The 25,486-nt window shown below is 35.7% G+C and overlaps 2 protein-coding genes across 5 annotated transcripts; one reads left to right on the plus strand and one right to left on the minus strand.

Moving 5' to 3' along the window:
- Window positions 1-158: 158 nt before the first annotated feature.
- Window positions 159-7,423, minus strand: LOC110823080 (D-aminoacyl-tRNA deacylase-like). 4 transcript variants are annotated; one of them, XM_022053369.2, is made up of 9 exons: window positions 7,167-7,423; window positions 6,898-7,078; window positions 6,663-6,805; window positions 6,110-6,173; window positions 5,871-5,923; window positions 2,936-2,991; window positions 2,140-2,214; window positions 811-999; window positions 159-502 (listed from the first exon to the last, which is right to left on the minus strand). In XM_022053369.2, the coding sequence occupies exons 1-9, from the start codon at window positions 7,266-7,268 to the stop codon at window positions 409-411; spliced, it is 957 nt and encodes a 318-aa protein (XP_021909061.1). In that variant the 5' UTR covers window positions 7,269-7,423; the 3' UTR covers window positions 159-408. The 4 variants fall into 4 exon arrangements, with proteins under 4 accessions (XP_021909061.1, XP_021909059.1, XP_021909062.1 ...); XM_022053367.2 differs by having other exon boundaries at window positions 811-1,032; XM_022053370.2 differs by having other exon boundaries at window positions 159-551; window positions 811-1,032.
- An 84-nt stretch (window positions 7,424-7,507) lies between these two features.
- Window positions 7,508-24,690, plus strand: LOC110823079 (UBQ, helicase-c and DEAD-like helicase domain-containing protein). Its single transcript, XM_088211309.1, has 31 exons — window positions 7,508-7,835; window positions 8,137-8,844; window positions 9,527-9,638; window positions 9,724-9,821; window positions 11,069-11,224; window positions 12,249-12,317; window positions 12,545-12,667; window positions 12,746-12,895; window positions 13,081-13,212; window positions 13,319-13,398; window positions 13,517-13,611; window positions 13,704-13,771; window positions 14,413-14,514; window positions 14,610-14,671; window positions 14,777-14,884; window positions 14,961-15,036; window positions 16,563-16,699; window positions 16,793-16,952; window positions 17,035-17,214; window positions 17,314-17,430; window positions 17,613-17,768; window positions 18,035-18,202; window positions 18,326-18,435; window positions 18,672-18,795; window positions 19,091-19,186; window positions 19,268-19,330; window positions 19,869-19,879; window positions 21,118-21,286; window positions 22,480-22,713; window positions 23,459-23,545; window positions 23,961-24,690. The coding sequence occupies exons 1-31, from the start codon at window positions 7,656-7,658 to the stop codon at window positions 24,447-24,449; spliced, it is 4,620 nt and encodes a 1,539-aa protein (XP_088067435.1). The 5' UTR covers window positions 7,508-7,655; the 3' UTR covers window positions 24,450-24,690.
- The last annotated feature ends 796 nt before the right edge of the window (window positions 24,691-25,486 follow it).

A 25,486-nucleotide genomic window follows, 5' to 3' on the forward strand; every position in this document is an offset into this window, starting at 1 on the left:
ATAGTTAGCATAATTCTAAATTTAATTTAATATTTTTGTAACTCCATATGGTTAATTAATTTAATTTCATAACCTAAATTTTTTTATAAGGGTAAGAATTTTAATTTAAAGTTGAATTTGTATTTTTTGAATCAACAACAATTACCACGCCACATCAATGTATAATGTAAATATCAATCGAATCATAAATTAGACACTACAGTGAATTGCAACGAAAAGTCATTAAACAAAGTAAGTATTGATGGTATCTGTAGATACAATGTGCTAACAGTACCAACAAGTTAAAAAGAGCTAGAAAACCAGATCAAACTAAAAAGAGCTGATATTGCCATGATCATAAAAACTAAATTGTTGCAGGTAGAGCCATGCAGAACGAAATCACTGACCGGAAGCAAGCAAGAGTTACTTCTAGCAGGGCGCGAAGTCACCCGGCTTCCCTATCTTTATGTTCTGTTCTGCTAAGAACTCTGTTACAGCATTTCTCTGCCAGCTCTTGAAACTCCTACGTTTACCAGAAAGATCACCAGCAATAACATTGACAAGATTACGCTCTTTTGAACGCCAATGTACCAAGAAATTCCAACAGAAAATTCACATACTAGAGTTTCTTGCAAAAATATATGCTACCAAACATGATACTCAAGAATGTCAGGCTCCATTTAGTATATGAAAAAAATTTTAATTTTAATTTTCTATATTTATAATTGTCTCAAGCATAAAAACACGCGGAGAAATTAAAAATGAGAACAATGTTTTGAACATGATGATACAAATGTTAGATGAGTGAGAAAAGGTTAATGTTTGACTCACTTGTTATCAATATGTGCTAGAACTTCTCCCCTCGGAAAGGCTGCTTTGGTAGTCACAAATGCAACTTTAATCGCTTCTCTCCAATTTCCACCCACATCCTCTCCATTCACTTTCGCATTTGATTTGCCAGAACCTTCCATAATCAATGAATATCCTGAAAGCATATGGCCAACCCAAACGCCGTCTCTCCTGGTGATATTTGAATGAACGTTTGGTATCAAACTGAAGCAAGAGCAAAGTTTGAGGACTTCCAAAAGTATCAAGGTTTTCTTACCCTTAAATTTATTTAAGATTGTGCTTTCGGTCAATTCCTATTCAGTTCCAAGTCAATTCCTCATTTAAATTTTCATATTAGTCTTCTCATGCATAATTTGTTGTACTTAAATTGTCAAAATCCCACCTTGAATTCTTTGATAGTGAGAATTCAATATGAGACTGATAAAAAATCTTCTAATTATCCATAACACTTGCGTAAAAATTATAACTAGAGATTGTCTAGAAATTAAATGAGAACGGAACCAAACGCAGTTTATCAACTTAGACTAGGATTTTTATGCTACTTTCACATATTATTGTTGTTATATATTTTAAGTTTGGACTTTCCATTTGACTTATGAAATAAAACTTGTGACAGAATACAAGCACAGCTTATTAAACTAGAAATCTTTTAGTTTCTTCCATTTTAGGATTAATCTTGGGGCTCTGTAAGTATATACTGCCCTATTTGCTGAGCATCATAATCATATGATAAAACTGAGTTGTAATCTTGACAGTGCAGGTGATCTCAAACAGAGAAAAAGAATATTCAGAACAAAGAAGCTGATTTGTTATTCCATCAAGCTTGCATCTTTACTCAGCTAGCAGCTATCAACAGCTTTGCCCTTCTAGTTCTGTTAGATATTCAAGATCCAATCACTTTCAACTGTTGCTACAACAAATTTCAGTTGTTCTAACTAACAAAAGTTATTTAGCTCCTTCATACTCTTGCTTCTTCCTTGTATCATCATACATAATTAGAAATATCATTTTTCTTAAAAGAAAGAAGAGGCCTTCTTACTCCTGGCAGAAGACAGCTATAGCTATAGCTTTTTTAAACATTGTTTCTCTAAGTCTTTTCTCAAGTCTCTACTTCACATGTTATCATAGCAAGAGAATACATAAACAGAACCGTTTCCAGTGTTAACACGCACATGGAAACTATTTCATCAACTATAAAAAAAAATTGAGTCTGTGAAACCATTTCCAAACTGATCGAAACAGGCAAGGTGCAAGCTTATAAATAGTTATGACAAGCCAGGTAGCGAGAAGCTTTAAAGACAGTTAACTTACAGTACAACATCCATATGTCGGGGTACATAATGACCGCCACCTATACCAAGAAGGATTCTGGATCTACTATTTTCACTGCATCACCAAGAATTAGGAGGATTAGAGGGAAGGCAAGGAAAACAAATTTGGACCAAGTACCTTAAGCTTATTAATATTAAGGTGGTCCAGATGTTACATTTATGATAACTGAGAGCAACGATTATTTTAGCATGTAGCATCCAGTTCAACTGTCTTTAACAATAGCACAATAGTTTCTTGTCTAACAGCATATTTGTCCTAAATGAAAAAAAAAATGGGGCTATGTTTAGCATAATAAATAACTTGATAGAAATTTAATTGAAAATCTAATTTATTAAACCAAATGCTTATGCTCCCAAGATGATAAACTTTGAGCTCCTAGACAATTTTTATCATTTTTCTCACCCACATAATTAAAGTACGAATAGATTTTAAAATGAATTCCACAACCAAAGTGATTTCCATTGAATATAGTCTAAAGCAACATAAACTGCTTCAAAATGAATGGAGTGCCAGTGATAAACTTACGGGCTGGGAAAATAATCAGAACCATAAAAGCAAAATCAGGGAGATTGGCAATCCATATTACTAGGTAATTGCTATATTAAGAAGGTATTGGAAATTGTTGCATTTTCATAGATGTAAGAAACACAAACCACATGGACCATACTTAACAAGCAAGAACCTTATGAGTCATCAGCCTTAATTCACTCCTTGTAGAAGTGGTATCGAAAAGCATAACAATGGAATTTGAAATACAAATTATAGCTGATAATACCTGGTCCAAGTCCCTATTGGAACCCGTCCTCCAATACCCAGCCCTTCCCATACAAGCTGCATCACCAAAAACATCCTTTTAATGTATGACCATAAATTACTTAAAACAGTGAAAAGCAATAAGGACCAACACCCTAACCATAAATGTCAATGCTAATTTGAACTCAAGGTAAATTAAAAATGACTTAAGCAAGGACTTAACAACATGCAACTCCACAATAATGTGCTCCTCACAACTTCGAAGAATTAAGAATTGTAACGTGGTGAACCCTAGCTATTGATGCAAATATATTGTAGGTGTCCCTATTTGAGTCAACAAGTATATATGGTAGTTAACTAGTATGTAACGATCTCGGAGAAGCGAAATAAATAGTTAAGATTTACATTTTTTACACAATAATTTAAAGTACCGAATAGTGTTATAAGAATTACCATTTTAAAAAAAATATAAAAAATAAGAAAATAAGCGCAAAATAAATAAAACTAACATTCTACTCGCAACTCTTTTGTAGATCAGACTCTGCATCTTGATTCTTTTGATATGAAATTGTTAAATAAAAAATGAGTTATACTAACCTATTAAGAATATCACGTTATTTACCGACAAAAAAATGAAGGTTGGTAGAAAAATTAAAACAACTAATGGAGCACTTAATTAAACAAATTCATTTACTAATAATAAAATCATTTACCATCCACTTACCGTAGTGAAATTTACGAAAACAACCTATAAAAATAATAATATAACATTTATCATGATTCATATGCAATCGGTAACATGCATATATTATAATTTTATATTCAATTAATCAAAACAACAACTGCTCATTTTCATCAACCTGCTGGCATCCATGCGGGTTCATAGAGATGTCCCCACTATGCGTGAACCATTTTCTTTAATATTCTCAATTAGCGGACCGTCTCCATATCCCGTCCGATATGAGCGCTAAATTACTAAACCTCAATATTCCGTCCGGTATAAGGATGAAATGAGCCGTCCTCATACCCCATCCGGTATGAGCGTCAAATTATCAAGTCTCAATACCCCGTCCGGTATGAGACAATGTTCACGGTAGAGTTTCCTATGTATTCAATCCGTTCACCAGCTCCCAAAATATCCAGTAAGGCTGTCGTTTTCATCTATTCACTTAATCACAAAATTTTCCGTCTACCCTTCGCCTCCAATTCCCCAATTCAACCGTAATCATATAAAACAAACAATACATGCATGCAAAACTATAAAATCAATCAATCAAATACTATCATGCATTCAAACCCTAAAAACAATTAACAAAAACAACAGTAGATAATTTCCAGTTCTGACTTCATTAGTAACCCGTAATTAATTATGAATATTTTCTATATTGCACAAAACACTGTATTGATTTTAATTTGATTTCAATTCTATAACAGAGAATAAAGTAAGTGATTCTTACTCAATTTGATACTCGAAAAGCTAAACTGTTGATTGCGCTTACTGGCGGTTCTCGGTTCTCTAAATTTTTCTTCGGAAATTAAAACGCGCTATAAGTACCTATAAATGTTCCAAAAAATCCAAAATCAGTCTCAGGACCCATTTTTGGCCAATTCCGGCACGGTGGCTCTGCCGTGCACCGGCGATCCGCCTCAGATCGGCTGTTTTTGACCGATTTTGTATCAATCCCTGCGAGAAAACACACGTTAAGGAGGCTCAATTGGCCAAAAAAATGGAAAACCGAAACTCGCCATCGACAGGGCTCTCCGGTGTGGTGGCTCCGTCGGCTCACTTTGCAGTTGAGTGTTTTGCTCCGGTCAACCTATAGAGAAGGAAACGGTGATCATAATGGTAGAAAAATCGGAGGCTGTTTTTGCAATTCCCCATGGCGGTGCCGCTGAGCTTTATCCGCGGTTTCTGACCAATCCGTCGGTCCTTTTGTTTCGATTTGTCCATGGGAATGTTTAAAATTGAATTCTGAGTAAAAATTTTTTTTTACCTCTTTTGGCAGTCGGAAAGGGCTCCGGCGCGGCAGGGGGTGGCGGCAACCTCCTTCCTGGCAGCTGGGTCTTCTTTTCCGGCGAGGGGGGTCTGGCGGCTAGGGTTATAGAGAGTGAATCTGTACCGTCCATCGCAATCTAATCTAGATCGTTCGATCGCGTTTAAATAGGGAACGAATCTGAGTTGTCCATCGCGTTTAAATCTGACCGTTTGATCGTGTTTGGGGAGAGAACACATTCGAGTCGTTCGTGCGCGCGGGGGTGAATCTGGACTGTTCGATCGCGGGCACGTGCATCGTCCGCGTGGCACCGCGTCAACGTCTGTTGCCACGCAACGCGTCCTGATTTGTCGGGGTTGCTGACCGGGCATCCCATGTAGCACAACTTCCTTAAATTACATTTTCACCTCTACTTTTCAATTTTTCTTTCAAAAATATCCCCAAAACCTAAATTTTCACCTATTTTTTTCAAAATTGTTTTCAATTTCATCCTCTATCAAATTTTCTTCATTTTTACACTAAATTAAAAATAAAAAATAAAAAATTATATTTATAAATTAATTTTAAATTACATTAAAATTAAATTTGGGTGTTACATATTATGTGGTTAGGAATCAATGACCCACAATACGAATATTTATCGAGAAGTCTCTGAAATTCGCTATTACAAGTATTTCAATCAGTTATACTTTAAAAATTTTACTAATACCCCAAAAAAAGGGCACAGGCAGTATTGAGAAATTACTCGGGAGTAGCCAAGGCTGCATCAGTAAATGTATATTCACCCTTCTGGACAAACAATAAAAATTTCATTGTTGCCTTACTCAACGACCATAAGAAATGATTTGTGTCAAACTACACATACTGAGAGATTAAGGAGAAAACCACAGACCACAAACAAAGAGTAGGTGTTTAAACAGAGAGGTGAAGACAAATGAGTCCAAGTTCACAAATAATACCCACTAAAGCAATAGCTTGGGCAGCATCCTGCCTCTTCCAGTACTCCTCAGTGCTACCTTGAGAAAATAAGACAGTTTGTAAAATATTAAGCAAGTTATATGACGGGTGAAATGAAACATCAATTCAACAGAATATACTGCTACTCAATAGCAACATATTATGTTGTAGTGAGATCAGCCAATAGTAAACAAAAATGTCATCCTGGAATGATGAGATGAAATAAGTAGTCGTTAGAAAATTACCAATTTCAACAAACATGGTTGGTGAATTTATTTCAGGTCCATGATGAGTTGCTTCCAGTGTGACCTAAAACATGAGAAAACCGAGGAGCAGGGATTGTTTACAAGCATTTTATAGACATTGCACATCAGAAAGCAAAAATAAAGATCAAATGTCACAAGAAAACACATTTCTGAAGCAAACTTCAGATTATGGATAGATGTTTTGGATATTCCAGTATCCAAAAAGGGTTATCATATGTGCATGGGGAACAAATAAATATCGGCGAAAAAGAGCTGTGAGATGTATACAACGGAGAATAAGTGGTTTAAAGATAATCCAAAGGAAATAAATAATGGCAACATATATAGGTCAACTGGATAGCTTAGATTCTCCAAGGTTAGTATAGGAGATTGCCTATACTTACATTACATCTAATGCTTGTTAATGTGCTTCACAGAATTTACTGGTAGCATACAAATGGATAACAGCATTCACAAGTATCACTATAATTATAAAGCCAAATAGCAGCAATCAGTGAAGCCCCTTTTCTAACAATCAAAAACTCAGCGATACCTCAAATTCAGGCGTTAAGTTATGCGACTGAGTGATGGTTCTCAAAAGCCTCAACCACGGCCCTATCCTCGGGTTCGGAGGTGCCGCCCACCCAGGCTTCCCGCCGGCAGGAAGAGCCTCACCTTCACTCAAATGCGGCGTTCCTGCCCATCAAATTGCAAAATGTATCACGCATTTTTACTGCATTCATCATTTGAATGAACTCCACAACAAGAATAGAGTTTATTTCTATCACCAATAGGGTGAATGGTGAGAGCAGGGCGTTCAGAGGACGCAACGTGCCTGCTGAGGAATACGACGTCGTAAACGGACTCGCCGGTTTCCTCCTCCCAACGCTTGTCCAGGTGGTTCTGGTTGACGAGGCGGCTTTCGAGCTTCAATAACCTCACCTCCCCGTTCACGAAGCTCGTTGCATCCTAATCAACAACCATGGTTGCAGAATAAGTGAGATAAAATTTGAAAATTTTGAATTGTTTGTGAAGGTAAGGGGAGAGGGAGACCGACCTGGAGAGGCGGACCTGGATGCCAACCAGGCATGGCTAATAGAGCAGAGGCTGGACCTATGGAGGCAGGGTCTGTAGTGGTTGCTACCACCAACGTCACCATGTCTGCGGTCTCTACTCTCTGCCTCAAACACCACGATTCAGTTATTTGGCTTGGCTGATAAATTGCATCGATTCAAATGGTGAAAAAGCTACGAGTACTAGGACGCTTCACGGGCTGGCTTGGCTTCAATCAAACCGACCGTCCCGATTTGACTTGGCTGGATCAGCTCGGCCTGCAACGGGCCGGGACTTCAATCTGTTCGTATCCAACCCGGTTCAAACTGCCCTGTTCAAGCCGGCCTAATTGAAATGTATTCACTAGTTTTATTGCCCGCGTTTCAGTTCCAGTTCGGTGCCAAAGCCAAGGAACACCGAAACGATCCCCTGCTTCCTGTCTGTCCGGTTGCTGTAGCAGAGCCAGCAGAGGGTAGAGAGAGAAGGAAATGAAATGGAAAGTGCGAGTAGTAGCAGTAGCAACACAGACATGGAGATTCACGTCCGTACACTTACGGGTGAATCCACCGCCATTCGCATTTCCCCCAACAAAACTATTCACGAACTTAAGCTTCTCTTGAAGCTCTCTTTCCCTCCCGCCTCCTCCTCCCCCAGTTTCCACCTCTTTTTCAAGGTACAGTTTTCGAATTTCCAACTTTAATTTCACTTCCTCTGCTTTGTTTTGTCTGAAAGAATTTCATTCCCTGTGTTTTATTTCACAGTCTAAGGTCTTATTCTGGTTCTTCTGTGCTCTTGTGCTTCTATTATATTCCCCCCACGTTTATATCCGTATATAAACATACACATGCATGCATATATACACACACACACACACATACACGCACACAGAGACACATATATGTATGTACATGCATTGTCAGATTTTTTAAGGTACTGACATTATGATAATTGTTATGGTGAAATTGCTGCATTAGGGTGCTAAATTGGACTTGCGGAGTACGATAAGTTGTCTCTCAATTGAGGATGGTGAATTCTTTGTTATGGTTCCATTCACTAAGAAAGAACGTCCTGAGACCCAGAAACCTAATTTCACAGAGAGACCCCAGAACTTACGCAAACAAACCTCAATCTCAAGCTTTGCTGATTCAGCATATTCTGATATGATGCAAGAATTTCAATCTTTAACCGAGGATGGCGGTAAGGATAGTGATAAGGGGGTTGATAAGGAGAGATCATTTTCTCATTCTGTAGAGAAGAAGCGCAAACGGGTTGATGATTGTGGCAATCAAGTGGGAGGCCCATATGAGTTTTTGTGGAGTGTATTCATATCTCCTGAGAAGGATGCATTTGGGGGCCAAAACTCTCAAAAGATTGTTGAGGTTTTAGAATCTGTTAGTTGTTTGTCATCTCCGCAATCTGGGCGATGCCTGTTAAGAGAAGCAAATATGCATTGTGGTGATGGGGCACTGCAGAGAGACACTGGCAATCCATGCTCATGTCCAGTATGGTTGAAAAAAATTATGGAAGCATTCACTTTCCTAAGCCTTTTTAATGGGTTTCTTCAACTGGGGAGCAAAAAAATCACCTTGTCTCGTTTGAATGGAGTCCTGAACCAACTAGGAGAATTTGGAGTTCAAGTTGGCATTAAGGACGTAGAGCATCTTGCGCTTATTTGTCCTAAGGTAGATGGTTGGCTTTTTGAAGTTGCTATTCAGTAACTTCCTACTGAAGTTTTAGAGTATTTCATATATTGAGATGCTATTTCCAACTTTTGACATGGTAAATATTATAGAGTATAGTGGCGAAAAATTTACATTTTTCACTTAGGTCATTATTCTAGGAGTTGCCATTATTCTGCACTATATAGTTTTACATTTTTATTCATGGCTGTTTTTATTTTTTGTAGAATCTGGGTAGGCCAAATTTCTGTTTCATGAGATTTGGAAATGCATTTGAGATAACTCATGCAAACCCAACCATGATTGAGGACATCGTATACGTGGATTTTGTTATTTAGATATCTCAGCTGGTGTTGTTTAAGGAGCTCAAGTTAGGACTGAGGAATATTGTTTTGTCATTTTGAAAGTCTCATGCACATTTGACTCCACTTGCTTATACTATATAGCCATAAAATGTTATAATTACTATTAGTTAGTGCATATCCAGAAAAGAACCGCCTTTTCTCTTTCAATATTTTGATCTCACATGACAAAATTGTACTTTCTGAGATCTAATATATATAGATATATAATATTTCAGCTTTTCTTTCCCCTTATTTCTCAAAATGTTCTATTATGATGACTATGTTTAGATTCATTATTTTATTTTCTTGACCTAATTATATATTTTTTTCATCTTCTGCAGGTTGTACGCTTTGCTAACAACGATACAGCAAATATGGGCTTTTCTGAGGCCATTGTTATAATTGATTCTTCAGAAAAAGAGAAAGATGAAGTTGAAGAGCATTCTAGAAAGGGTATCTTCAATGCTGTGTATGCTTTCTTAACAGTGTCCTAGCTTCAAGGCTAAGATCCTTACTGGTTTTCCCCTCTGATTCATAGGTCAAAAAGGCATGTCATTAACAAAGATATTTAGTGCAATGAAGAAACGAGAAAGTTCATTCAAGACTAATTTATGGGAGGCCGTTAAATTATTAACGGTATGTTTAATCTTTTCAGGCTTCTTTTTCTTGGATGGAATTCGTGTAGGTTTTCTTTAGTTCTTTTCTCACCTCTGGCAATACTGCAAGTTTCAAACTCGCATATTTTTCTTAGTTGTAGGTTTCTTTCTTTTAGTTTTTGCACAAGGAACAATATCTGGTTTACCTTGGTTCTTTCTTCTAAATCCTTTCTTACACATTGTCCTCTTAGTCATTATTTTGTCTTATTTCCCTCTTCATGGAAAGTGAAAGCTCTCTATAAGGTTAAAACTTTTGTTTGGATCATACACCCGAACAAGATTAACAACGACGATTTGCTTCAAGCTTGCAAGCCTCACAAAGTTGTCTCTAGATACCACTTTGTGCGGTTAGAATTATTCCAAATTTAATAATCCCCTGTTTTGTAATTTCTGATGATTTGAAGGATTTATATGAGGTTGTTTTCCATATTTGGGATATGAAGGTGTCCTGAGTCGGAGATGTTTTTGTATCGTTGCATGGCTTTGGGAGATTTAAGGAGCATATTGTACTATGGGTGGGCTATCTTAGGACAATGCTAGTCAATTCAGGTTCCTTTGGAGTTCTTCTTTTTGCACCAAGCCAATGGTTTCTTCAGAGAAGTGTCCTTATTATCCACTTAGCAAAAGGATTGGACACTACTGTCTATTAATGCTTCTTCTATGTCCTCTTTGTTCCTTCTTTTTTTTTCTGTTCTCTGGCATAAAGATATCTTATCTTCATCATGTACTTTGTGATCCTTCCATTTCTCCTAGGGAGGTTAAAGTATCCAATATAAGTTCCTGATCCTGACAATTTTGTGCATGGTATTCAACTTTATATCCAAGTAACGCAAGAGAGAATCTAGTCACTTTCTGTCATTCAAGGATACAAGTCATTACAGTAAATGACAACTTGTAAAGTGGATTCTTATATCAAAGAATAGGTTTATACTAAAATTTGTTATCATGAACTTTTGGATGTCTTAATATTTACATCTTCAAGAAGTTTGCATATTACATGGAGTATGAAACTGAAAAAAAAAAGTGTTTTGATATCTTGACGCACTTAGTTATCTCCATTGCAACGTCTCATTTTCTTTTATTTGTGAGGCATACTGAAATTACAAAAAGAGTAATTTTAAAGAGAAAATTAAAAAACTGAAAGAAAAAAGAAATGATGGTTCCACATCTGACAAATCTCAGATGTGTATAGATGATTGATGGATACGTGGAATGTGTCTGATGCAGAAAAGCAAAAATGGGAGGACCATAATATTTTGCTTGGAGGATCTGCTCAATTTTGTGAAGGAAGGTGGTACAGTCATCAGAGGAAATGAAGCTAAACGAGCAAGGGGTAGCAAGTTTTCTAGATCGAGTTCTCGTTCAGTTCAATACCGATGTCATGTAGGCATTTGCTTTCATATTCTCTTGTTCAGTGACTTTAACATTTATTTATTTATTTATTTTTTAAAATAAAAGAAGATTCGAATTAAAAGGTACCAAGGGAGTACCGCCCAATATATAAAAGGATGTTATATGTCAAATAGCAGATCAACAACTGCTCCAATATCTTCTAAAGATAGTAAATTGTGACCCAAGAGTAAAGAGCCAAAATAGTGTAACTATCTATCTCTAATATTTACAAGAGTATTTTAAATGCCCTCAAAAGCACAGTTGTTCCTCTCTTTCCACAAAATCCAAAAAATAGAGAGGGGGATAAGGCAAGCAGGTTTGTTGTAAGAAAGTAGACTTTCCCAAGCCAAAAGTTCTTTATGAATAGAGCCTGTCATTATCGAGTTAATACGCATCAATCTATAGATCATATTCCATAAATCTGTAGAGAAGGGCACCATAACAGAATATCGTTGCAGCTTTCAGTGTTGCATTTGCAGAGGAAACACCGGTTGACCAAAGTTCTTTCTCCGACATTTATAATATGGTGCAGATTGTAACTCTACTAGTTATGTGGTTTTGGTGCCTTGTAAGGTTCCATTGCATTGCTTGTCATATTCCACATGATTTAAATGTCAATATCAAACTTTTTCTGCTATTATGATGTCTTTGGGAATATGGCTATGCGTATGCTTGTACATGCTTATTATGTTCTGACTAGGGATTACATTTAGAATTGAAAGCCCTAGAATAAAGGTGTCCATCTCATTGGCTCTCCTATAGAGTAGTGATCTGCAAGAAATTTGTCCCCCTTTTGCTGTAATTCTGATAATTCTAGTACTGCTCTTTCGAGTGGTTTGTGCAAAGGCACTTTGAAATACTCTCCAAGCAAAAGGATCAATTGAATATTTTCTTTCTTTATTTTCATTCTGATTGAAACCTTTTCTCTGTAATATACCACTTTAAAGTCTAAGATATTTATCAGGCTATATGAAACTTTAGACTGTATCATTATAATATTTCTTCAATTTTGCAGCGGACAGATGAACTGCAACCACTGGAGATGATAGAGCATCTCAGGAATGGCACTGGATCCAAAGGACAGGTTACTTCTTTGTTTTCCACATTGGTTTCAATAGAATATATTATTACTATGAAATAGATTTCTCTGGAGGTGGTGACTATACTAAAATGTTTTATAAACACCTACATATTTCTGTATACAATATAATGACATTCGGCACCATAGTTGTATAGATGTCTCTAGTATTGAATTTTCTTTTATCATTACTTAAATAAATGTCCTGAGTCATGGAAGTTTGTTTGATGCAGATGGTGCATGTTGAAGATATTGATGCCAGAAAAGCTATTTACAAAGAGATGCCAGAGAGACTCTCAGATAAGACAAAATCCGTACTGAAAAATGTTGGAATTGATAAATTCTATATCCACCAGGTAAGGGTGTCTTGTTATGCCATATCCATTTGAAGCCAAGAATATTTTTAATTGGTTGGAACTATTGTTATGTTCCAGACAGAGTCAATAATGGCATCCCTTGCTGGGAAGAATGTTGTCGTTGCAACTATGACGTCTAGTGGGAAATCTCTTTGCTACAATGTGCCAGTCCTGGAAGAATTGTCGCAGAACTTGTCATCATGTGCTCTTTACTTGTTTCCAACAAAGGTTATGCTTTGGCAGGGGTTAGGCTTCCGTTTGTTTAAATTTCATTATCTTTGGTGTCAATTCTTTCGTCTTTTTTCTTTTGTGCAAATGCCTTCTTGGAGTTTGGCATCTCTACATGTAGATTTTTCCTTTTACAATTCTTGACTATCATCATGTAGTACCAATTACTCATGAATTGAATGTAGGCCTTAGCTCAAGACCAACTAAGAGCTTTGCTAGCTATGACGAAACAATTTGATTCAAGCATAAATATTGGAGTATATGATGGCGATACTTCTTATAGAGACAGGATGTGGCTACGTGATAATGCTAGAGTGGTACTTTTGCAATTTAATTGTCTTGAATAAATATCCTATATTTCTCAAAATTCAGTTGGACTCCTTATTCAATTTTATTTTTAAAATTTTTTCATCCTATGTGCAGTTGATCACAAATCCAGATATGCTGCACATGTCAATCTTGCCTTTTCATGGACAATTTAGCCGAATTTTATCAAATATTAGGTACTATCACTTGGACTAGTGTAATCTTTTTACCTAAGGAAAATTTCTTATTTGTTTGTTTTGGATTCAAAGTCTGCTTTACTGTGCAATTAAAGGTTATCTTCATTATTATATCTAGGTACTTAGTGATTGACGAAGCTCATGCTTATAAGGGAGCATTTGGGTGCCATACTGCTCTAATCCTAAGAAGATTTCGCCGACTCTGCTCTCATGGTATAATTTATTACATGGTCGCAGAAGATTAGGCTCTTTATTAATTATTCTTTTTGGTGTAACCTTGACATGGATAAAGCTGAACTCTGCAGTTTATGGTAGTGATCCTTCTTTCATCTTTTGCACTGCAACTTCTGCTAATCCCCGTGAACATTGCATGGTAAGCTTTCAAGAGGCCGATTGACATTAATAATATTGTTCGTACTAGCATAATGGAGATGTCTTATCCTCAAACATCTTATGATGCTGCTTTTCTGCACTTTTGTTCCTCTTCTTTCATTTTCATAGAATAACAGATTGTATAGTTATCTTTGGATCCATGTCTCTTTGTTATATATAAGCTGTGGTTCCTTATGCTGAATGAAAAGAGAGAGGTTGTGCACCTGGTAACTACAAATTTCCAAACAAGTGCCTAACAAAACATAAAACTGGGCTTGCTGCAGGTGTTATTTTACCTTAAATAATGGCACCTGCTTGGTGCATGTTCTAAATTAGATTTCATCCTTTCTCGTGTCACTTCCATTGTCTCTAACCTGAGAAACTTAGGGTTAATTTTTACTGGTAGAGTTCCTTAGTTAGGGTCTTTGCTTTTTCTTTGTTTTGTGGGTTGGTTCACCTATATCTCCTGGCTCTTTGGTGAAACAGCCTTGTAAAGCACTAAGCAGGAAACAGAATTTGACACTTGCAAAGGTGTTACATAGTAATTTTTCTAATCATGTATGGTAATCATGTATGCGTGGTGGCACTTGATGATAAAATCATTGTCTTTATGGATTGAGACTTTATTTTGTGATTCTTCAGGAACTTGCAAATCTATCAGAGCTTGAACTGATTGAAAATGATGGAAGTCCTTCTTCACAAAAGCTTTTTGTTCTTTGGAACCCTTTTTCATGTTTGAAAAGTGTAGGTGTTTGGCAGATTTCATGGTTTTCTGTAAGTTACAATTATATGAGCAGATATTGTATGTCCCCCTTTTTGCTAAACCTACTAGATTACAGGTGTGGGACGGAACTCAGAATGACATGGATGCTAGTGATACTGCTGCATGTAGAAATTCAAGGTATTATTAGTGGAATTCTAGTTATAAATTTTTCAGTTTTATTTAATTAAGTTTATCTTGTTCATCAACTGGAGATAATGCCTTACTATGTTTATCTCTTTTCAGTCCTATTTCAGAAGTTTCATACCTCTTTGCAGAAATGGTTCAGCATGGTCTTCGCTGCATTGCTTTTTGTAGATCGCGTAAACTCTGTGAGCTGGTGTTATGTTATGCGTATGTCATGTTCGATAACTTTTGTCAACTTTTTGCATAGTAACGGGATCTAGTCTAAAGTACATTTTTTTGATAGGCGTGAGATTCTTGAGAAGACAGCTCCTCACCTCGTGGACTCTATAAGTGCATACCGTGGTGGCTATGTTGCTGAGGTCTGCTTTTCTGTTGGGCACATTTTACTAATTACTTTTAGTATAGATGTTAAGGTTGAGTCTCTAGGCCCATTTTTCACCTTCAAAATAAATTGTAAACTCTACCGCTACATGAACCTGGAGCACCTTCAAAATGTTAAAGAACACTTTTCTCTTTGGCACTTTGTACTAATTACTTTTATTAAAGATGTTAAAAGTTGATTCTCTAGGCTCGTTTTCCACCTTCAAAACAAATCCCTAAACTCAACTCTAATCCATGTAGTGGTTGAACCTGGAGCACCTAAATGAATGCCTTGCTACTTAGCGTCGAAGGCATTTCATAATAGGTTCCAATTATTGCGTAGACCTGGTGCATTATTGAATACTCTTGCGTATTTTTGTTACTTGTCCTTCTTTTCTAATCAACCTTTAGCAGTACTTAAAGTCTCTGCTTGTTTTTTTACTTTCATTTTGCTGATCTATCTAAAAGTTGGCAAAAGCATTGACTATAGTTTCAAATCCCAGTGGTGGTCGGATACTATTAGGAAACAATCAAATAAACGCCTAGATCAAATTCTTTAATAGACAGATGCCTACAGTCAAGTTATCATTTCATGGATGGTATGGTTTAGTGCATGAAAGCATAATCACTTAATTTCTAGATGATATTTTACCTTTGCCTAATCTCCATGCTAACTTTTGTAGTGTTAGGTTAATGGTGACATGAAGAACTATTTGCTTAAAAGATACTACCCCCACATAATGGATCCTTCAAAAGTGATGAATGCTAAGTTTTCAAGAATGGTCTCTGTCAGTTAGTACTTTGTGATGGAGTGGTGTTCATTGCTTCTCTTAGGCCCATGAGTTCTGTAGGGAAGTCTTTGTTCACATTGCAAAAAGATTGGGATCTATCTTGTCTTGATGGCATTGTCTTTACTTTGTTCCTTTCAATTTGCTGGAGCATATCTCATCCTATCGACTTAGTTACCAATGGCTGATTTTGTGTAATAGCTATATGTTTATGTGGCATATCCTTTCATTATTATTAGTGGACTTGTAAGTGGTCACTCAAATTTTTATTTCCAGTAGTAGTAGAAGCGGATACCACATTAGAGAATATTCTTTGAACAAAATATTTCTTAGCTTAACTTTTGTCTCCCCCTACATTTTAGTCTTGAGATCTTGTTTGGGCTGAAAAACAAAGTCTGTATGATGGCTGGAAATCATGAGCCTCATTTGGTAACTTAGAGTCTGAAGCTTTTTAATCCAAAGTTTGTGGCATTTGTTAGCCTAAATTTGAATTTTCCTTTATTCCTAGAATATTAACTTGTACATATCTTGTTTTAATAGTGTTTTAAATTAAATGCCATGTATTTGTACTTTTCACCACACAAACTTCTGCTGCTCTGTATCTGTGGGACATTTGATTTCTGAAGATGTTACATGATTTAAACAAACATGTTAAAATTTAAATGTGCTTTGATCTTTGTGGTTGTTTTTTGTTTTATTTGCAAATATCAGCTGATTTTAGCCAACTGTTAGAGCAGGACCGGAGGAGAATAGAGAGTGATTTATTTGGAGGAAAGCTTTGTGGTATTGCTGCAACAAATGCCCTTGAATTGGGTATTGATGTTGGTCATATTGATGTGACCTTGCATTTAGGCTTTCCTGGTAGTATTGCCAGGTAAAATACTTGATCAATTCTTTTCTTTCTTTTATATATGTACATAAAGAAACTAGTTGTAGAAATGAATGGGTAATTTTGTTCTGTATTTAGCTTTTGGCAACAAGCTGGGAGGTCCGGTAGGCGAGAAAAGCCATCTCTTGCTGTGTATGTTGCATTCGGAGGGCCACTCGATCAATATTTTATGAGATGTCCTAGAAAACTTTTTAGCAGCCCAATTGAATGTTGTCATATTGATGCTCAAAACCAACAGGTTGGACTTTTCTGTGATAGACTCATTAATTTTGAATTCGTCACACTTACACTTACCTATTTAGATGCTGCATTCTTTCTAGGTGGTTGAACAGCATTTGGTCTGTGCTGCTCTTGAGCATCCGCTGAGTTTGCAGTACGATGAGAAATATTTTGGGCCTGGTTTAAACAGTGCCATTATGAATCTTACAAAAAGGGGATATGTGAATTGCGATCCATCACGTGATTCTTCTGCTAGAATATGGAGTTACATTGGACAAGAGGTACTACTATTCCCAGATCTCTGTTTTCATTCAAAAAACTTATGCTAATGCAGTATATGTTCCTCCCTGAATCGCATTTTCCCTTTTCCTTTTTCGAAGAAAATGCCTTCACACGCAGTTAGCATTCGAGCAATAGAAGCTGTGAGATATAAGGTAATAGATATCCATAAGGATGACGTCCTTGAAGAGATTGAGGAAAGCAAAGCTTTTTTCCAGGTAGTAAAGTTACAAATTCTCATATGCATTATGATTTTTCACTTGAAACTAGTACGGTGGACATTGTAGTACCAGTTTGTCCACAAATTTGCTCGTTCCATGATTATCTTTTACATATTGAACATATTAAAAACCATTTGATTCATTTTCATCTTCTCATCATCAATAATCGTTTGATTCAGGTTTATGAAGGTGCTGTTTACATGCATCAAGGGAAGACTTACCTGGTCAAGGACTTGGACACAAAAGGAAAGATTGCTTTGTGCCAAAGAGCTAACATGGAATATTACACTAAGACTCGTGATTACACAGATATTCATGTCGTTGGTGGTAATATTGTATGTCAGGCTCTTTTATACCTAAATTATGTCTGGTTGTCCTTTTTATGGCTTACATAAACAAGTGTTATGCATATTTTTACTCTGCATTGAGGTTCATCTGAGGGTTTTGATAAATTGTTAACGAGTTCAAGTCCAGCTTTTCTTGAGTTTGAGTAACGAAAGAGTTAAAAAGCAGTGTTGAATGGACAAGAGAGACAGTGTTATGGTTTCTTTAAGTGCATTGATGCTTTTAATTCATGCATGTTTTTCATGTTTATGGTTAGGCTTATCCATTAAAGCTTTCAAAAAACCCACTCTCAAGAACAACAGCCCAAGCACAGACATGCAACGTAACCACGACTTGGTTTGGCTTTCACCGTATACGGAAAGGAAGCAATGAGATCTTTGATACCATTGAACTGTCACTGCCTAAATATTCATATGAATCACAGGTGCTCATGTGCACATTGTTAACACACCTGTTAGTTTTCATTGTTCTTTAATGGCTGTTTTTGTCCCTGATCTTGTGATATGCATTGACCTTGTTTAAATATATTTGTTCTGCACATGCATAGGCAGTTTGGATTCAAGTTTCACAATCAATCAAAACTGCAGTGGAGAAAAACTTTTCATTCCGCTCCGGATTGCATGCAGCATCTCATGCTCTTCTCCATGTAGTACCATTGTAAGTTTTTAAGCTGCTGCCTATCTGATCTTTTGCCTTCAGCCGTTGGAATATAAATCAACTGGAGCCTGCCTGTTTTAGAGATATATTTATTACATTTACAACATTTAACTAATGACTGTTCCAATGTTTTAGTTTCTGTTCAGTGTGTTCTTGTCCATGAAGTTGTCATCTTTTGTTTCCTGTATGTTCATAATTGGTTGTCCCTCTGACTCCTCTATATCCTCTAAATGTAGATATATAAGATGCAATTATTCTGACTTGTCTCCAGAGTGCCCGAACCCTCACGAAACGCGGTTTTTTCCTGCAAGAATTCTATTGTATGATCAGCATCCTGGAGGAACTGGCGTCTCAATACAGGTGATATGACAAGAAATTATAGCACATTAGTTTTATTTATTTATGGAGTTTTATATTTTAGGTAAAAAGTAAGATCTTATGTTGAATGGGATTTAGTTTTTTCACTTTCTACACATCCACCTTCTGAAATGACTCCAACTTGGAGAATGTGATGATCTCTTTTCTAGGGAAATTGATCACCTGTATAGTAGCTATTGGACATTAGATAATCATTTTGATAGTGAAAGCTTAAGATTGACTTACGGAATTTTAATGTTTGCTTACTACTAACTTGAAATGCGTGGATGACTTGTAGATTCAACCTTATTTTACGGAGCTTTTAGAGGCTGCACTGGAACTTCTCACATCTTGCCATTGCTCGGGGGAAACAGGTTGCCCAAATTGTGTTCAGGTTTTTCTCGAATCTTAAATCATTTTCTCTATTTGTCTTGCTCACAGTAACAACTAATTTTGTGGATTTCATATGTCGCAGAGTCTGGCTTGTCACGAGTATAATGAGCTCATAGACAAGGATGCAGCCATTGTGATTATACAGGTTTTGCTTTCAAAATCATACATTTAAATAGTTGACTGTGTTTTCATTTTAAAACAAAAAGTCTCAGCAGGGAATCGATATTGTTGATTTAGGGTGTTTTGGAGTCAGAGAGATCATACTTCCGTGAGCTCCCAAACAATTGAACGGCCAAACGATTCGAGTTTGAAACTTCTACAAGGTGGGTGAATGTTGACTTAATTTACTAACATTGTGGAATAGCTCTGATAATCAAATTACATTGTACAGTAATGGTTAATATTATTAAAATATGCTATGCAATTACTAGTGTTAAGACACTGGAGATGGAGAATTTTGGTGACTCACCCATCTCCCTTTTTCTTCCTCCTCCTTACTGGGTAGAAAGTCTGTCCTCCCTCGAAATATCCCTTCTCATGCATCTTGTATTTCTCCATTACATATGTACAGAGATATTAGTTTGGATTGGCCCCTGATAAATATAATTAGAGGTTCTTCTTAGTAGATGAAAGCACTTTGTTTCCGTATATAACTGTATAATTATATCAGACATAAAATACAGTTTTATTTTCTGTTCTTCAGTCTTCAATCTCATGAAAAAGTGCAGGAATTTAAGTTTTAGAATGGTAATTATTTGGTATTTTAGCAATTTTTTGGACAAGTATATTTATATCAAATATAAAGAATGGCATTGGAATTGGATCTGTACACGCAAGTTTGGTGTATTGATGATGGGGGAGATCTCCAGGGACACGCAGCTTTTCCCATGCAACCTTCATGGAGACTGTTGTCTTCGATGAATATCAGAAATTATATATACATCTTTACATATTTTATTTTTACAAGGCATAATATTATATAATCAACTGATGAAACGTATGAACAAATATATAATTTTTGAAATCCTAATATTTTGGATCCTTCACAAACTTGTTTCCACACTTGAAATTTTCTGAATCCATACCCTAAAATTCGTTATTTTTTACTAACAAGCAGTCTCAAATTATATGTTATTTTATCGTAAATTTATTTTTCTTCGATTTATTTTATAATATAAATAAAATAATTTATAATTTTTATTTGATTAATATAGTTTAAAACAAGTTTATCTTAGAATTAAGAAATTAATATAAAAAAACGTGCCAATTTGTAAATTTTCTATTGATGCTTAAATTTTATTGAGTTTTGATTTTATTGTAACACGAGCATAGTAAATAAATTATTGTATAATTTAATAAAAATATTTTTTATTAATTTTATTAGTGAATTATTTTTTAATTCATTGATAAAGTACAATATTATATAAGTCTATATTAAATGTACAAAATAATTAATATATAAATAAAATGGCATTCATCATTACCATTTGTACATTATATTTTAAAAAAATAAAATTTATAACAAATTGAATTATTTTAATTAGCATCTTCAAAGTACATGAATTTATTTAAAAATAAATTTCATATAATAATTTTTTTTGTGAACAAATAAAAGGAAATTAAAATTTATTCTAAGTTTCTTTTAATTGCGGTTATTCAATTAAATTCAATAAATTCTTTAATAAATATGAATTTTATTTACAACATTAAACTTTTTAAAAATACTAATTACATTAAAAATAATAAAACAAAACAAAAGATAAAAAGAAATCCCGCACGTGGCAGTTTTTGTATTTTGCATTAACAATTGACAAGTTGACAATGGAAGTCAGCAGCGATCTCGGGGCAGTCCGGCAGATGCACTCTCTCTCTCTCTCTCTCTCTCTCTGCTATATTAAACGTATTGGTGCACTCCCGAGAGAGGAGAGAGAGACAATTAATGGGGTGGGCAATAGCTTTGCACGGCGGCGCCGGAGACATCCCGTTGAATTTGCCGGCGGAACGCCGCCTGCCACGCGAAGCTGCTCTGAAACACTGCCTTAACGTCGGTGTCGCCGCTCTCAAAGCCAACAAAAATGCCCTTGACGTTGTCGAGCTCGTCGTATGCCTCTCTCTCTCTCTCTCTCTAAGCTTTTCTTTGTTGCTTTGATTAGTTGTTCAACTTCCTTTTTCCCCTGTAAATTGAGACTTGGGAGCCATTGAAAGGTTTACGTAGGTTTGATTTGTGTTGAAATGGACATGGTCTTCAAGAAATTATTAGAGCCGATAATCCTGCCTTTTGCTTATTAATGAGCCGCAAGCGCATAGTTATTAGTTTAATTGTCTCATTCTCCTGATTCAATAAGCCATCAACTTCATTTTTAACAGGCCTTTGGGTGCATGGGAGCTTGTGCTGTGAGTCTGCATTTTTGTTAAAACTCAATAGTTATTAGTGGAAATAAGTATAGAAAGTGCTATAAATTTTTTTTTTTTTTTCAAAAAAAGAGGTTTCCTGCTTGGAGAAATTGAATTTTCAAATTTTAAGTGTAAATTTTTAATAAAAGTCAAACATTGTAAAAGAAATTTTGAACTCGCAAAACCTACAACTAAAAGTTGGCCAAAGGGGCTCTTAATGGTGAGATTTGGTGTTCCTGCATTTTGAAATCTCGGAGTGGTTGCAACGATGGCCTGAAGTGGGAAAACTCCTTGGTGCCTCCAGAGACATTATGCCTTGAAGTCACCTGCTCAGTTGTTAGCATTTGATAGTAACACGGTAGTAATCGGATAATATTGTGGGATAATTACTTATTGCTCCTCAGAGTTACTAAATAATTGTAGAAATCTTGTTAGTACTACAAAATTTCTAGAAAAATGTTTGTTAAACTATAAATAATTGATTATAACCTTCCCGATTAGTTTAAAATTTTGAGATAATCATCTCAACTTATTATTTCATTTTTACCGAAGATCTCGCATTCATATCTAGTGGGTTGGTGTATGAGGAGTCGTGTTAGAGCATGCAAAGACAATAGATTGCAGTGTGCGTTATTTTGCTTGTTGAGAAATCATGATCAGTTAGTATTATGATGACTTATAGTTGAGTGCAATAATGGGGAAGCATGCTGTAATCTATATGAGTCAGTTAAAAATTGCATGGAAACTTGGTTAAGAAATTATTTGTTGCAAGCAAACTGAAACATTAGTAGTCTGGATCAATTGTGGGCATTAGTAATTCGCTTATGGGTGAATGATTGTGAATGTAGATTTGATGAGTATTCCCTTTTAACTTGCTAAAGCTGCTTTTCACCTCTACAGGTTCGCGAACTAGAAAATCACCCAAACTTTAATGCGGGTAAAGGATCTGTCTTAACAACTGCAGGCACAATTGAAATGGAAGCCTGTATCATGGATGGTAATACAATGAAGTGCGGAGCTGTTTCTGGCCTCACAACTGTTGTCAATGCCATATCTTTGGCACGATTGGTTATGGAGAAGACTCCTCATATATATCTTGCATTTGATGGAGCAGAGGCTTTTGCAAGAGAACAAGTCAGTTATATATCAAATCATGCTTTACTACCCTTATATTCCCCCTATTGAATATTAAAGGTCGTCTCAGAAGTGCATGTTCTCCATTGGCACTTCCTGTCATCTCTGAAATCTTTGCATAGTGATTTAATTAATTTAATCATTTTTAGTATGAACCTTCATTTGTTGAGCTCACTGGCTCTTTGGCTTACGTTTTTGGTTCCTGTTACAGGTTACATTAGTTTCCTTCTTAAGAATTTTCTTTTTGTTGGTTTGGAATCTAAATGCTGGCTCTTAAATATAGGTATCACTTTTAAGGTTTTACTCCAAGTCAGTGTAATTACGAGCATGGCATGATACCAAAATCATGATTTAGCTCTTTCTTTATTCTTTGCTTGAGAATTGGAGAGATGCTGTCTTGACTAATCCCATTTAACTCCTTGTTTCATGAACTACTATTTTCTAATTTCATTGTTCATTGCACTTTACTTTTAGTGTGGATGAATTTCATCAACCTCTGTTGGGAAGAGGGAAGAGGAGGGAAGGAAGGAAAGGAAAGAGATTATTTTGTCCTTACAATAAAATATAATGAAGGATGGACAGAACGCGAGTGATTTCATGAAGAAAACTAATATTTTGTCATGGGGATCAAATTATCCCTTTTCATTCCCTTACTTAGACTCACTCTTCCTGGAAAAACTCCTATAGTTGGATGTTGACTGTCTTTATCAGCTCTTTATTCACCTGACTATCTTAAAAATTTCAGGGTGTTGAGACTATAGATTCGAGTCATTTTATTACTTCTGAAAATATCGAGAGGCTACATCAGGCAAAAGAAGCCAATAGGGTCCAGGTACCCTTCTTATCTACTATCATTTTAATGCTTTGAATATGTCAGTAGATTGCTTCCAGCATTGCATCATCTCAATCATCAGCTCTGTATGGCAACTCCAGCCACCATCAAGAAAGCTCAGCTGCCAAATATGCTGAGAGAACATTGTTTGACAAAGTCTTTTTTACTGCTTATTTCTTTAGATTTGCTGTGAAGAATCTCATATTAACAGGAACTTTAACATAAGATTCTCGTTACAAGTTTGTTACTTCTTCAAGATTTTGATTATCTCGATATCTTAGCTTGTACAAATCTTGTGGAAATGTTAGCTAGGACCTGAGATTGAATTCTATTTCACTGGTATGGGAAGAGCTTTTAACTTAAAGAGATGGGACAAGATCTGTCACCTGACTTGAACTTTGTAATGAATCCACAGATTGATTATACCCAACCTATTACTGCTAATTCAAATAAGGAAACTACAGCTGCTGACGCTAACGGTGATAGCCAAATTGGAACAGTTGGCTGTGTGGCTGTTGACAGTTGCGGAAATTTAGCCTCTGCAACTTCTACTGGTGGATTAGTCAACAAAATGGTGGGTAGGATTGGAGACACACCTATCATAGGTGCTGGAACTTATGCCAACCATCTCTGTGCAGTCTCTGCTACCGGCAAAGGAGAATCAATAATCCGTGGCACTGTTGCAAGAGATGTAGCTGCTCTTATGGAGTTCAGAGGCCTTTCTCTCAAGGAAGCAGCATCCTATGTTGTGGATGACCGTGTTCCCAAAGGCACCTGTGGGTTGGTTGCTGTGTCTGCGACTGGAGAAGTCACCATGCCTTTCAATACAACAGGTATGTTTCGAGCCTGTGCTACAGAAGATGGATATTCAGAAATAGCAATATGGCCTTCTGTGAAAAATTAATGATCCGAGTAAGCATTATACATTACCATAATGTATTTTAATCTTAGACTCAATAGTATTTGCATTAAAATTTTTGGCGTATCTTGTGTATTTCTATTCATGCCTTCTATTATGGTGGTTGAAGATGAGACTTACATCTAGCTTGTTTGTTTCTAGGGAACTTGTGGATGAGGTTTACACATTTCAAATATTCATATGTTTTTATGTACATATACGTATATGGGTAAGTCCACGTTTTTTATTTCTTAGGTAAAGATTAATTATCCCTGGTATATGTTCACTTTTTAAGATTAATCTGAAGGCTTTCTGGAATGCTGAAAGCTTTGGAGGTTGAAGAAATTCCAGTGCTTAGAACTTGGGTTTTTGCGAAATTGGGCTTTGAGGAATTCTCCCCCCCCCCCCAAAGTTGGGCTCACTCACCCTTAAAAAAAAAAATAGGAAAATGGAAAAGTGGATCTGGGTTTTATTCAATATATAAAAGTACATTTTTTAAATATTTAAATTGATTCATGATTTTATATTTTAAATATCTATATAATATGTGTATTTTACTAGTTTATAAAAATATTTTTTATGGAAGAAAAAGGGTTAAATTTCAGGTTCATCCCACTGAATTTAATGTTTAAATTTCACATAAAATTTCTCCTTTTTGCACTATTACAACTTTGAATTTCTCCTTTTCATTTGCTTAGCAACATCAATCGATAAATCGACATAGATAAATCCAAAATTTGATTTAAATTCAATATACTATTTACGGATAAATTTTAACTTTATCTGATTGTGACTAAAAAAGTTATTAATTTCACTTAGAGAGCTGAAACCTAGACTTATAAGTTTATTTTGTAAACTATTAATAATTCAAATAACTTATATTTTTAGATCAAGATTAAAAATTTGGTATTAAAAAAAAATTAATAGATGAGATGTAAAAGTGTATAATTAACCCAATATATAATAGGCGTAAATAAAAAGGTATAAATTTAAAATAGTGATATCGTTTTTATCAATTTATTTTTAAATATATTTAAATTAAT

This window comes from Carica papaya, chromosome 9, assembly GCF_054855325.1.
Source record: "Carica papaya isolate Zhongbai chromosome 9, ASM5485532v1, whole genome shotgun sequence".
Classification (NCBI taxonomy): Eukaryota; Viridiplantae; Streptophyta; class Magnoliopsida; order Brassicales; family Caricaceae; genus Carica; species Carica papaya.